Source organism: Pyrgilauda ruficollis, unplaced genomic scaffold (genome assembly GCF_017590135.1).
Source record: "Pyrgilauda ruficollis isolate IOZ18807 unplaced genomic scaffold, ASM1759013v1 scaffold59, whole genome shotgun sequence".
Lineage (NCBI taxonomy): Eukaryota > Metazoa > Chordata > Aves > Passeriformes > Passeridae > Pyrgilauda > Pyrgilauda ruficollis.
This window is the reverse complement of record NW_024527599.1, coordinates 1,784,172-1,798,739: the sequence shown is the minus strand read 5'-3', so window position 1 is coordinate 1,798,739 and position 14,568 is coordinate 1,784,172. Positions and strand designations below refer to the sequence as shown.

General features: G+C 43.8%; 1 protein-coding gene across 3 annotated transcripts in view; it reads left to right on the top strand.

Moving 5' to 3' along the window:
• Positions 1-4,939, top strand: part of USP32 (ubiquitin specific peptidase 32) — a 62,656-nt gene extending 57,717 nt beyond the window's left edge. For all 3 annotated transcript variants that reach the window (XM_041482529.1, XM_041482528.1, XM_041482527.1), the window contains exons 31-34: positions 376-667; positions 1,094-1,503; positions 1,783-1,875; positions 2,538-4,939. In XM_041482529.1, coding sequence (XP_041338463.1) covers positions 376-667; positions 1,094-1,503; positions 1,783-1,875; positions 2,538-2,711 — 969 coding nt within the window. In that variant the 3' untranslated portion in view covers positions 2,712-4,939. The remainder of the gene's footprint in view (positions 1-375; positions 668-1,093; positions 1,504-1,782; positions 1,876-2,537) is intronic.
• The last annotated feature ends 9,629 nt before the right edge of the window (positions 4,940-14,568 follow it).

Below are 14,568 nucleotides of genomic sequence, written 5' to 3'. Positions count from 1 at the left end.
CTGCCTTGCAGGAAATGGTGGTGGTTTGTGCTCAGTGTCAGCTGCTCTGACACAGCTCATGCTCAGATGGTGACAAGATCTCTTCTCTGGTTGTGGAACACCTGCAGTTCTTATTTTTCACATTTGGTAGCTTATTCAAAACAGACAGTGCTGATCACTGAATTGAAGCAACCTTTGCCATCTTTCCACATGACAATATTAGTTTCCTATTTTACCAGCTCGATCCCAAAATCCAAACTGTCACACAGAGCATTATTTTACTAGCATAGAATAAAATGTGTATGTTTTGGGAAAAACTCTCTTTGAACAGTGAAATTACTCACTGGGCTGTCATTGCCCCCCTTTAATTATTTTCTTTACTATGTTTCCCCTTAGATCATTCACCTGAAAAGATTTCAGTTCGTTAACGGCCGCTGGATAAAATCTCAGAAAATTGTTAAATTTCCCAGAGAAAATTTTGACCCAAGTGCCTTTTTGGTACAAAGGGATCCGAGTCATTTCCAAAGGAAGCAGCTCACCCTGCAGGTTGAGAGCCTTCCTGAAGCACGGCCTGGCCAAGGGGACACCAGGAAAGCAGAAGTGCAGATCAGTGGCACAGCAGGAGAAGGGGACACACTGAACAGGAGTCCATCCTCCCTAAACACTACTGTCCTCAATAATGTCAAAGGTAGGGAATGGCTGGGGAAAATTCCACTCAGTGCTGGTGTTTGGAGGGGGAAAATGTAATGTACAAAATTTTAATGTTTGGGGTTCTTTTTGCCAAAGCACTACGCTTGGAAACATTCCTCAGTGAAGCTTTAGCATAAAAATGAAAGAAAATTTAAGAAATTGCTCAGTGACAACAGATATTGGTACTTGTGTAAGTGGGCTGGAATTAGTGGGGGATGTGCTTCTGCATAAGAGAATTAAATTTCAGTTTTTAGGTGTATGGATGTGTGTGCACAAAGATGGAGTTTTATTTCTATATATTACTCATGAGCTGCAGTGAAACAATGGGGTTTAATGTTTGGTTATTCAAAAAAATAATTTCAAAAAGAAAACTAGACTGTGTTTGTACTCATCTTAGTCATAATCTCTGTGCTTTCTGTCCTAGCATCTCCATCCTTGGGGAGGAAAAGTGGAACCAGCTGCCCCTCAAGTAAAAACAGCAGCCCCAACAGCAGCCCAAGGACTTTGGGGAGAGGCAAAGGGCGCCTGCGGCTGCCCCAGCTGGGGAAAAACAAACTGTCCAGCAGCAAGGAAAACCTGGCTGCAAACAGGGAGAACGGTGCTGAGCACGAGCAGGGGGATGCTCTGACTAAAGGACAGGTTTTGGGGGGCAGCCAGAGCGAGCTGTACCCCGGGCAGGACAGCGAGGGGGCTCTGGCCAACGGGTACCTGTGGGAGCAGAGCTCACTCAGCAACGGGCAGGGCGAGAACCACAGCGAGGACGACACCGCCGACGACCAAAGAGACAGAGACGACGTCTGGGTCAACCCCATCTACAACCTATATGCAATCTCGGTAGGTGGCTGCTCCTCTGCCACAGGTGCCTCCTTGGCACACTGCTTTATGCCTTTGTTGGGTTTGTGCCAGCACAGGGATCTGTAGGGAAGGAGGGTAAAAGTCAGCACCATAAATTCGCTGTCAAACTGGGGATGAATTATGTGTCTGCTTGTGTGTGTAAAGATAGTCAGCTCCAGCTGTCTAGATTGTTGTGGTGACTCACTCACAGATAATGAACTTGGGAATCATTTATTGCATGTTTGATCCAGGATTTGTTTTCTTCTTCGTTTTCCTCAGTGCCATTCAGGAATTATGGGAGGGGGTCATTACGTCACTTATGCCAAAAACCCGAACAACAAGTGGTACTGCTACAACGACAGCAGCTGCAAGGTAAAGCTCTTCTTTTCCTCATTATTTCATATCATTATTCTAATTATTTCAAATAATTTTTGCCTTGGTTACCCAGAGCTGAAGAAATTAAGAATCGAAAATTCTAGCTAAAGAAATTTTAGAATCACAGAATGGTTTGGGTTGAAGGAACCTTAAAGTTCATCCCATTCCACTCCTCTGCCATGGGCAGGGACACCTTCCACTAGCTCAAACATTTGTGGAGAGCTGCTGTTTGAAATCAGGAGCATCTCCAAAGCTGCACCAGATAAATATTAAAATTACTATCTGAAATTGTGTGTGAGGTTTTTTCCAAGGTAACATCTGTTCATCAGCTGCTCCCACAGTTAAGGGAAGATGCTTATTTTGTACAAAGATGGAAAAATGACTAAGAATGGAAAGCCAGGAATACATTTCCATGATGGCAGCAGTTTGTATTCAATTGGTGAATAACTCAGCTCTGACACTTCTAAGTATTTGCATTCATCACTATAAAATTGTCAGAGTTCCCAAGTAATTCATGGAGCGAGATAACAAAGAGGGGAGACAGACAACAAGATTCCTTATGTTGCACCCGGTTAAAAATACACATTTTGGGGCAGCAGTGTGTGTCTGAAGTGCAGCATTATCCCATGGGGTTTTTCTGGGTGTTTTCCCTGTGTCAGGAGTTGCACCCGGACGAGATCGACACGGACTCTGCCTACATTCTGTTCTACGAGCAGCAGGGGGTGGACTATGCCCAGTTCCTGCCCAAGATCGATGGCAAGAAGATGGCAGACACGAGCAGCATGGACGAGGACTTCGAGTCCGACTACAAGAAGTACTGCGTGCTGCAGTGAGCCTGAGCTCCTCAGGCTGGGGGAGAAACCCTGGGATGTGCCCCTGGGCAGGCCCTGACTGAGACAGAGAACAGCTTGTGGTTGTCGTTGTCCCCTGTGAGCTGAAAGCACAAAAAGAGCCCCTGGTTAAGCAGTTAATATCCAGTAGTATTGTTTTGTTCTGTTTTCTCACTACATGCTCGAAACGTTTCTGATGTTGGACATCTGAGACTGCCACTGGCCTTTAAATCCAATGGTTTGAGAAAAGCCAACTAGGACCAAATAAGAGCTAAATTAAACATCCAAATAAGAGCTAAACAGAGTAGTGTAGAGTTTACCAACTGTTCTAACACCCCCCGAGGCTCTCGTTAGGTTTAAGGTAACGGGGAAAAACAATTTATAGTGTTGTCTTTGGACAACATGATATTGCTACCTCCTTTTTCCTGCAGTTTTATTGCATTTTATTGGCAAAACAGGGAAGGCAAGAGAAGGAAAAGTGCATAAATGGAAACAAATTATTGTCATGGGGAAGAGAAGTTTCCAGTTTTGCCACCACTTATGTGTGTCAGTTGCTTTCTTTCTGTATGTTGGGAGCACAACCAAATCATCATTTGAGAAGAGATTAATTTCTACACTTGAATGGTTTATTATACTTGTGTTTTCTCCACGTGTTGGCTGTGCAGATCAACATGTTTCAGGAATGGCTTTTCTGCCTGAAGAGTGCTGGCTCAAACTTTTTTGAGCTGCCTCAAGAAGAAACTTCAGGTTGGAGAGAGTAGTTGTGATTACACTCACGGTGTCTTAAAATGTGCACATTGCACAAAAAGTTCCCAGCTTTTGGAAGGAGAGATGCTTGAGCTTATGTTTCATGACTGGTGTTGCTTTTGAAATTTGCACTTTTGAAAATGCATCTGATTCAACTGAAACCCACTGTTTGTTTGGTTTTGTTGTTGTTGTTGTTGTTGTAAGGGCTCTGGAGTGAATGGCTGTGAGTATCCACTGTGTATTTCAAAGGAAGAAGCTGTGGCTGTCAGGTAGCTGTCGTAGCATTCATGGATGGAGGTTGTTTTTTTTTTTTTAATTGGTTTCCTAACTCAGTTTCTTGTTTTCAAAGTTTGGTTGCCTTTTCAAATGATCTTCTTTTTGTTTGTTTGTTACACCAGGTTATGCAAATACTTGCAATTAAACCAGACTTGCTTTCCATGCCCTTGCAACGTGCTCTGTAATTCAAGGGGCTTCTTGCATGAAGGGAAGTGTGACTGAGTCTTAGCAGAGACTGGAAAAAAAGAGGGTTGGTTTTTTTTTATTTGAGCAGGCATTTCTTTAAACATTTTCAGTGTTAAATTGTTTGCATATCTGAATGAAGATAAAAATTTTCACTCTTTTGGCCTTTTGTTCTTCAGCTGAGCTTAAGCAGCTTATTAATTTTGTCACACCATCTTCCCAGTTCTCTAGATTTTTGTACCTTCACTAACAAAACTGTTACTCACGTGGTTCTCTGCAATTAATGTTTGGATTCATTTTGGGGTGTTTGACAAGAATTCCAGACCTTCAGCAGTTTATCATTTCCAGGAGGATCTGGGGTTTATCCATTGAAGAAATGATATCAGCTGGTCTGGCTGTCTGCTCAGGCAGAGCCCTCCCAGCCTTTGGAGGTTGTGCCTCTTTGGGGACAGCAGATCTGTTCCAGAATGAGTCTTGTCTTACCTGTCAGGTGTTGCTCCTTATCCTCTGTGATCTTTTATCTTTAAAGTGGTCTGAACATTGAGCCTAAAGAAAAGCAAACATGACTAGTGAATTTCTAGGTTAGAAGCTTTTTCAACACCCACTTGTCTACTCCTCCCTCCGCAAACTCCATGAAAAGTGAAAAATTTTCAATTGATTTACTTTAAAATGTTTTATTTAAGCAGGTAGCACAATCTACTAATGTTATTTGATCTTCTGTGTTTGTTACATTGGTTGTAATTAATTTTTTAAATTAAATTAATTCAATAATTAGTAGTAAATTTATTAAGTTAACTATTAACTACATTCACTTTGTAAATTATTGTATAAAACTTATTGACAATGCACTGACTTTAGAAAGATGTTAATGTACATAAATGCCTTGTAAATAAAATAGTGTTGATGTACTGGAATATGAGCTGTATTAAAACAAAGGTATTGGTAATTGTATATGGAGTGAACCTGTTTATCTGTAACTATATTATTCAAACAAATTAAATACTGTGGATGCAGATGAAGTGTCACTTCTTGTCAGATAATTTTTAATAACTGTTTTCCTGCTTTGAAGTATCTGTGCTGCTTCTATGAAGCTTAAATGCCTTTGTCAATCCAAAAGCTGAAGCATGGGCGTGCATCCAGCAATTCTTTGCAGCTTCTTCATTGTTTACAAAAGGTAAGTTGGGTATTTTGTTGATGATAATAACACTTATTACCTGAAAACAATCCATGTCAGCAGTGAAGTGATCCCTCAGGTACGGAAGGCTTTGCTCTGGTGTCTTTGGACAGGATCTGCAGGTACCTGATGTGCAGCCAGGGCTGTGGGACTGCAGACAGTGCTGGACACTTCCCTGGGCAGACAGGGATGGGAGAGCCCTGCTCACTCTCAGCCTTGCTTTTTTCCAAGCAGGAAGTGGATCTGGTTGAGTTGGCAACCAGACCAAAGTCTGCACAGAGCTGATGTCAGGAGCACTCATCACCTGGGTTCTTTAGCTGGAAATGAACCATTGTTCTTTTTTTACAGCCCTTGAAGATGCTCAGTGGATATTTATCCAAGGATTAGCACGCACCAGTATCCCCAGAGTGTCTCTGGAAGTGAAGCCATCTGTGGCTAGGATGGGAGTGTTGGTGCAGCACTGGGTGGTGACACTTTCCTGGTGATCTACTCTCAGAGAATTGGTCATTCTTACTGGGTGTGGTCACCCCATGGCCTCACTGGGGGCACTTGGGCATTTTCAAGGTTGAAAATTTCATTTCAATATAAAGAATATGGACTACAGTAGTTCCTGTCATGAATTTCCCTGTGTTACTTTGAGGTATTGGAAGGGGAATTTAAAAGGATGAAAAACTCTTAATTACTGAGGATGTTCATACATGCTGCTGTCAGTGGTAAAGCTTTTATTGATTTCATGCAGCAGGGGACATTGAAGAGATGAAGGTGTCACATCCCTGCCCAGCCTGCAGCCACGGGCTGCTGCGGAATCCCTTTGACTTCCCCCATCAGAGCTGTGCAGGTCCCACAGGAGGGCTCAGAACTGAGCAGAGCCCCTTTTGTGAGGTGGGAGCAGTGGGAAATGGGCTCTGCTGGGGCTGTCCCTGCTCCCTTTGTGTGTGTGGAGTGCAGGAAGCGCCTGTCCTGCTTTTGGGGTGGCTCAGGCAGACTTCTGCAAACCTGGGGTGGTTTTTGGTGCTTCTCCTGGGAGGGAGGGGAAGGACCCAGCAGGGACAGCACCTCTTGTGCCAAACCCTCTTATTCCCCCCAGGGAGTGGGGAGGGATGGATGCACCAGCCCTGCAGGGCCCTGCTGCCCACAGGAGTGACCACTGTCCCCTCCCTCCCCTGAATCCCAAACCCAAAGGCATTTTCCATCCTGATCCAAGTGCTGGATCCGTTCTGGAGCTGCTGTTGCAGCCCTGCACCCTGTCCTCCCCTGGGCTGGCACAGGAGGCTCTATCCCTGCTTTTCCCTCTATCTAAATATCAAAATATCCCAGATTTATCTGTGATCATGTCCTGAGAACGTGCTGGGCTCCAGGCACAGCCGCTGGCCCGGGGCCCAGAGCATCCACGTAGATATTAATTACATTAATTATACCTTTTGTTACCCTTTTTCCCTCAGGTCCAGTAAATTGAAGCAAGAAGTGAGTAAAACGCAGTCATCCATGCTTGCTGATTTATCGTTTCAGGAAAATAAAAACCTGTCAGGAGCTGGGGAGATTGTGCCTTTTGTTTGGGACAAGCCTCTGGCTTCCTCGATCGTGTGTAAAAGATTTCCTGTTTGTGAAAATGGAAAGCAATGTTTGATAAGGTCCCTTCAGCAAAATCAGTCACAAAGGAGAAAACAGATTAAGGATGCTTCTAGATTTGATAGAAATTAAATTTCTCTGGGAGTTGTGAGCATAGAAAACCAATGAGGAAATCTTGTGGCAAAATACAGGTTTTATTTATATTTAGGGTCATTTCAGGCACACCTGATGACTGAACCTCACCCAACTTTTACCAGTGCATTTAAAACCCGTGGTGAGGGCACAGAGATGTCCCCAGGTGGGTCACAAGCTGCTTTGGGTGGTCAAAGTTCATGCACTTCCCTCCCCTGCAAAAAAAATAAACAGCAGCAGATGCTTCAGAGCCTTTGTCAGTGTTTGTGAGAGCTGGCAATGCAGCGCTCTCTGTACTCTGATATTTTTTATCTCAGTCCTACTGAAATTTTTTTCACCATTCGGTTTTTATTGGGTGCAAAGTCCAAATGAAGTGGCTGAGAGAGCTGTGCTGTGTGATGAGTTCTCTGGATTTTGGATATACTGTCTGTAAACAGCTGTGAACATTCTCAGTGTTGTTTCTCAGCTCTGTGTGAGGTTCAAATCCTGTGGTTTTCCCTGATCCTGAACAGGGGAAACACAGGGAGCTCCTGGGGCCCTTACCGAGGTATTATTTTGCATAGAACTATTGAATCCCAAGTATTTTCTGACTCTTCTCCAGCTTCTTATTCACTCAAACTATCTTGCAAATTATACTGTCTTTACACCATGAATTTGAGAGGTTTTGGTCAAACTGAGGTTGAAGAAAGGAACTAAACCAACAAATAAATGGGAAAGGTGTGGATTACATGCTGTGTTTGGAGTCAATGAAAAGGTTTGGGGCAACAGGTTTGGCTCAGTCTTTACATCCCACAGAATTTTGTCCAGGAATTGCTGCATCTCTGGGTAATGTGATTTAAAGTTTGCTGAAATGTGATATAGAAAGCATAGTTTTAGGTTAAATCTCCTGTATGTTTAGCATGCAATGAAGTTGTGCCTTCACCTAACGCAGCATTTTGTTGGGGACGATATTTATGTGTCTTATAAATAAACCTTGGCCTGCCGAAGAGAAGCTGCAGGAAAGCTGGAGTGTGGGTGTTGGTTGGGAGCTGGAGAACAACAAAGGGAAGCTGCTGCTGCTGCAGGGCCAGAAAAAGGATCCAACACCAGCACTGGCAAATCAAAACCCTTACAAATGGTGTTTGTGCTGTGATGTTTGGAGTAGGGAGACAATGCAAGGAACAGGGTGATTACAGAGCTCAGCCCCGGACATTGTGAGGCAGATCCCTTCTCCAGGGCTCGGGTGACAGGGTGACAGCTGTCCCTGCTGCCTGGGGAGGGCAGAGGAGCTGGGGGTCCCTGGAAGTGCCCATGGCCAGGCTGGATGGGGCTTGGAGCACCCTGGGGTGGTGGAAGGTGTCCCTGCCATGGCAGGGGTGGGATGAGGATGTTTCATGCCCCTTCCAACCCAAACCATCCTGGGATTCCAAGAGAGGGAGGAAAGGCTCAGCAATGGGGCAGGATGAACATACCCCAGTGTGATGCAGACTCAAATATTTAGGAATACTTGGCAGAGAGCCATTAAATGTGGGCTGTGATGATGTCCCTCAGCTCAGCACTGTCAGACACAGCTGGGGCATACCCCCAGCTCAGACCAGCCCCGGGGAATTGCAGAGATCAGGGCTGAACTGGCTGCAGTTGGAGCTCTGGGATGATTTCAACCACAGCTCAGTGCTGGAGGTTTGTGTTGAGAGCCCTCAGCAAGCAGAACACAAAGGTGGATTTTTGTTCCGTGGTGTTTTCCTGCTGATATGGAATATAAACCCCTTTAAATCAAAGCCACTCCAGTTGTACCCAAACTCTCCTTGAAGGCCAGGGAAGGATTCCACACAGGAAGGCTCTGGTGCTGCACACTGGCTTTGAGCACACACTCATTTTTGGGACCTTGCTCAGGAGCTAACATGTTGGAAATGTTTGCTTGCCATGTGGCCGTGCCTTTTTATCTGCAGGTTTGATTATATAAATGTTCCTGTTTAAGAGACACACGCCAAGGAATAAATCTCTGGGCCCACAGACTCTTTGAGCACTGGCAGCCCCAGCATTTAACTGGTAACAAAGAGAGTTGGAGTGGAAGCTTTTTGATAAAGAGTTGGCAGCATATCAGAGGAGCAGCTTGGCCACGAGATGTGAGCAAGGATGTCACACTGGGTGTTTAAACTTCTTACCTTTCCTTCCAATTCCTTTCTATTTTTTTTTTTCTTTAAATGATTATGAATGAATTATAAGAGAGACTGTGATTGTTTTCAGGGTGTATGTGCTCAGATAGTGGCTCAGTTAAAAAAGATGTTAACTTTGGATTTGAACACAATCCAGAGATCTGGCTGTTCTAACTGCAGTTTAAGTAGTAAGGACTAAGAGTGACCTGAAGAATGATCAGCTTTTAGCACGAAATCTCTTGTTTAACTGATTTAACTGGGCCCAAACCTCTGGCTATAATTTGAGGTTTTCTTCCATGAGAGTGGCAGGTGCTGCCACACAGCAAAAGCCAAGTTGAGTGTGAGGAAGGGTAGAGTTCAAATAAACAAAATACACTAAGGGATGACTAAAGGGAGGTGGGGGATAGAACACAGATGTGATTTTCCCTTCTGAGTATCTTCCCCTGCCTTTGGCTGCTGGGCTTTGATGTTGCAGAGCACAAAGAGGCTCCTCGTGTACCTGAGCTCTGTGTTCCAGGCAGAGCCCAGCCAGGTTATAAATCTGTAACGTTGCACTTCACCTTTTGTGTCTTGCTTAATGACCTTTTAAAAATAAATGCAGGATGGCTGAGGGGAACAGGAGCAGTGGTGGAAAAGCTGACACGTCCGCAACCTGAGCTCTGATCCTTCTGATTGCTCCAGCCCGTTAAACAAAACTTCTTTTGCTTTGTGCTTTAAAGAAAAAAAAAATAAAAGAGGGAAAAGGGGGACAGGGAAGGGTTTTCTTAGCTGGGTTCTCTGTCTTAAAATGCAGCTGGAAAGTGCTTTACTGGGGAAATGCTGCATGGAGTTACCTGCCTAAAGAACACGGGTGCAGTCACCCAAATATCAAAATATATTCTATCTGCTATTTCATTTTCATGGAAAGCTGCTGTTTTAAGGGGCTTTTGCCCCTTTGGAAGTGTCATCCTTCATTTCTCTTGCATAAAAATGACTATTTAAGATCCTTATCAGGCTCTTGTTCTGTTTCACACAATACTAAATTTAATATGCACAGCTATAATATGAATAAATGTCTGATAACTCTTACTCAAATCCAAGAAAATGTAAGTTATTCCTGAGGAATATCTTTCCATAAAATGTCCTCCACTTGAATGAAAGGAAAACTGCAGTTTCCCACCATTTCAGACCGGGACAATAATTTATTTTGGTGATGATTATAGTGGATATTTTTGATTCATGTGTACAATAGTAAAACTGACACTATTTTCTTTTGTTTGTGTATTTTGCTTAAAATAAAAGATTACTCCAAAGGAAGGCATTTGAGGAAGACTGCTTGCAGAGAGGGGCCAGATTTATTTTGGCTGGCTGTGCTGTCCTGTCAGCTGGACAACAACCTGCACCATTCCCAGTCCTTCAACCCCTCTCAGCTGCCTTTGCCACAATAATTTCCCTGCAGAATCCCTGCTGGAGCTCAGCTGACTGATGCTGACCAAAGCTGTACCAAAAACTTTCCAGCAATTTTACTGCTCAGGATTCCCCAAATATCTGGAACACCAAAATCCCAGTCTGTTTTGGGCAGATCACTTGTATTATCTTTAATTTCTGCAGTTGTGCAGGATCCTTGTGTGGGAATTTATTTCTTTTCTAGGGCCCTAATTGATTTTTTCTTTCAGAATATTGCTGTTTTCACCTAATCTTTGCAGTTTTGTCCTGTGCCTGGCTTTTCCCTGGCTGTGCATTCCAGCCTGTGCTGCATCCCTGGTTTGCTCCTACGAGCAGCTGGTAAAGCTGAATTTTGCAGTCATTGGTGGGGATTCTTTTTTTAAACAAAAGGAAAAAAAACGAGCAAAGGATGGGAGGAGAGGAAATTAATTCCATCTTATATCTCTTGCTTGTTTTCTGCAGTAAATGAACTGAACTCTGAGGGGGTGCTGCATCCGTGTCCATGAGGGAGCTCCTCCTGTGCTTTCACCTCTGTCCCGAGGCTGAATCCTTGCCGAGCTCACTCAGGAGCACACAGGCAGCATTTTGGTGTTTGATAAACTTTACCTGAGGCATTTGGAAACTTTACCTGTGGCATTTGGAAACTTTACCTGAGGCATTTGGAAATCGCGGCCTGGTCCCACCGGGCCCTCACCGCCACAACCCCAAACAGCCCCGCGGCTGCCGCGGGAATTGCCCGGATTTTAAAGGCCGATCGGAATGTTTGTTCTTTAACAGCTTTAATGCCTTTTTTGTTTTGTTTTTAGAATAAATCCATCGGGTTCCGTCACATGTGCGCTCCTATCTGTGGGATCATAAACCCCAACGTCCCGTTTATGGCCTGGCACTGCCACATCAACAAAGGGACAGCAGGAAAACCCGGCCCAGGGGGTGAGGTGACCCCAGAGCCCTTTTTGCAGCGCTCGATAAGACACCGTGTTCCTGCCAATCAAAAAAAAAAAAAAAAATTTGTTTTTAAAAAAAAAGGGTTATAAAACCCTTGGAGGAAATGGAGCCTTGGCAATTTTTCTTCTCCCGGCCTGCTCTGTGGGCTGAGCTCTCTCCATGTTCCTGAGACTGTCCCAGCTCCCAGTGCCCAAAATGTCTGAGCTGTTCCAAGGATTTGGAGCCCTGGAATTCCCTGAGGAGGTGGAAATGAGAGCTGGATCCTCCTCTCCTCAGATGTGTTTGGCAGGAAGGGAATGTGGGGCATCCTCAGTCACGGAGGGTCTCAACTTCACAGAGAAGTTTCAGCACCTCCACAGTTGATCTTTTGTTCTTATCATGCTCTTTTAAGACTTAAACTCTTTTTGTTTTCTTCAGGGAGGTCACTGCTCTTTACCAGGATCATTTTTGTGTTTCCCGGTGGCTGCTGGGCTCCAGGACATGAGCCATTATGTTTTACTGCCTGTAAGAAAAGCATTTTGTGTAAAGCTGAGAACTTTGTGTACCACAAACTCCAGTGGCTGGAGGCTTCCAAAGATACTGCACTCTTGATAGGGATTGTCTATGATTTATATGGAGTTTAATCTCGATATCAACACAATCAGCAAAATGTAAAACTTCTCTGCCTTTCTTTCTCTCTCATAAATTCTTCATAACCACGCTCAATCTGAAAACTCATCCATCAAGATCTCTCAGTGCTGGGAACAAGGAGCAGCCCTGGTGGGGAGGGGAAGGGTGGTGACGTTCTAAAGGTGATTCCACTCGATGGAAACCAATGTATTTCTGTGAAGCAATAAAAAGGAAGGGCAGGGAAAAGTTTAGGTGGCTTGGAGTGGGTTATGGGGAAACAGAAGTCATTAAAACAGTGTCATCTCTTTGGGTTTTCCTTTACATCAAACTGTGTTTGAGTACTGGATGTCTAAATCACTTCAGAAGGTATTAACAGGTAAAAGGTAATAAAATAACCCAAATTGATTACCATCTTATACCCTTTATGATATAACTTGAAATGCAAATTGCATTCAACTGCAAGAAGGGAAATAATGTGCCAAAGGCATTTCAATTAATTGCTGTAGTTAATTACACTCATAATTTTACTTGTGTGACTAATTATAATCAGCTTTTAACGGTGTATATGGATTTATTTCTGATACTAAAAGCCCCAAACAGCAGGTTGTTTTTAGGAAATGCATTTAAACCTTGTGAATGAAAACTGCATGCTCCCATTCTCAGAAGATGTCTTGAGGAGCTGTGTCTGTTCAGGAGGAGTTTGGGGTCACTGTGGCCCTGCTGTGCCTCCAGCTGGGGTTTCATTGCCTTTTCCACAGGTACACATAATTTACCAGTAAATCCTACATTTCTTTTCTTTAAAAATCCAATTTACATATGAATTTCTCCCACACAACACATTTTCCACAGCCACCTCAGTTCCCAGGTAATTTGTTTTTCTGTCATTGCAGAGTTTTTAAATCCCCTCTCATTTCAGTGCTTTGTGGAAGAAAATCACCAAGTCCACTTTTAACTATCAAAAAGAGCCTCCCATCTCCAAGAGTAATGATTTTCCGTAGAATCATTTCTAGAATAATAGAACCATTTAGGTTGGAAGAGATCTTTAAGATCCTTGAGTCCAGCTGGGATTTTTGGGGTGTTTCTCCTGTGCAATGGGATCCCTGTCCCTGGAGCAGAGAGGCTTGATGTTACACCTGGTATTTATTAAACTCCACACTTATTAAACTCTAAAACCAGCCTGGGAAGTTTGATAGACTTCTCTGTATCTTTTTTTTTTTTTTTTTTTTTTTTTTTTTTTTGGACCACAGGTGGATGAATGGATTTTTTTTACATGGATTTGCTGTGTGACATCTTTTTAATGGGAAGGGTGCTGGCAAGTGTTGTTTTCCCTGTGGAATCCACATCTGGCTGGGCAAGGAAGGAAAGGACTAAGGAAAAACCTTTGTCCTTCTCTCCCAGCAGTCACAGAAAACTAATTTTGTCCAGACAAGTTCATTTTGAGCTGGTGTTTTGTCATAGGAGGAGCTGATTGTAAGTGGAGTTGCCAAATTCGTCAGAATTCTTTGTGGATAATGTAAATACATTTCTAGTGAGTGATGGTTTGGTTTCCTTGTCTCTCTGTGCTTCCTGAGAAGAATGTTTTGCTGAAAACACATTGTATTAGGATTTTTTTTGTGCCTGCCCCTGCTGTCACCCCCTGCCCCTCTGATGACTGGGAAGGAGCAGTGCCTTCACCTCTCACATCTCTGAGCTGCTCTCAAACCAAGGTGCAGCCCAAAGCTGGGAAAGGATTGCTTGTGGATGGGTTGTACAATCCCCTGTTTGTTTTATTTGTTTTAACCCAAATTTTAATTGCCAGTGTTGTTTCATTTTTCCCTGGGACTGCAGCTTTCAGCCCCACAGCCATCAGCTCTGGCTCCAACATATGTGAAATGTATCAGTGCAGTTCTGTGCTAACCCCAATGGACATGGGAAAATAATGTTCTTGCTGGATCCTTCCAAATGCTTCTGTTCCTACCCCCACCCTTTCCTGTATCATGCCTTGGCTATTTGTCCTTCAGGACTGACTGTCATTTCCTGGTGTCTTCACAATAAAAGAATTTCATGCCAAACGTGGCCAAGACAAAATTCTTGAAAACCAGCACCTCAGGTTACCTGTGGAACAGCAAATTGCTTTTCCATAACCATCCTCACAAAGCAAATCAGATGTCTCACTCAAAGCCTTCTTGTCTTTTCCTGGGAAAAGGGTTTTTGGGGGTTTTTGTTTATTCCCTGCATTATTGCTGGTCCTGTCCTTGTCACCTCCTGCCCCAGAGCAGAAGCTGGGTGCCAAGAGGGGCCTTGGGCAGAGCACAGCCTGGTCTCAATCCCTGTGACAGGAGCAGATGGAGCATTTCCCTTTCCCTTACTGAGCCACTCAGTAAAAACACTGGTCCTTGTCCAGGGAGATTTTATTCACACTGGGGCTGGTGCTGAAGAGCTCTTAGAGAAGACTCACCCTCTTAGAGAAGACTCACCCTCTTTTCAGCAGAATTTTTTCTTCCTTGTAGTTCTGTTTTAATCGGTTTCATTGAGGCTGTGCCCTGCGATTTATCATTTATTATTAGCAATAATGACAGCTGAGCCAGATCCTGCAGGGTTTATTCCAATCAACCCTTAGAGAGCTGCCTATGAAATGAGAATTGAGGAAACAACCTGAAGGAGAGGGATGGTGGCTCTTGCACAC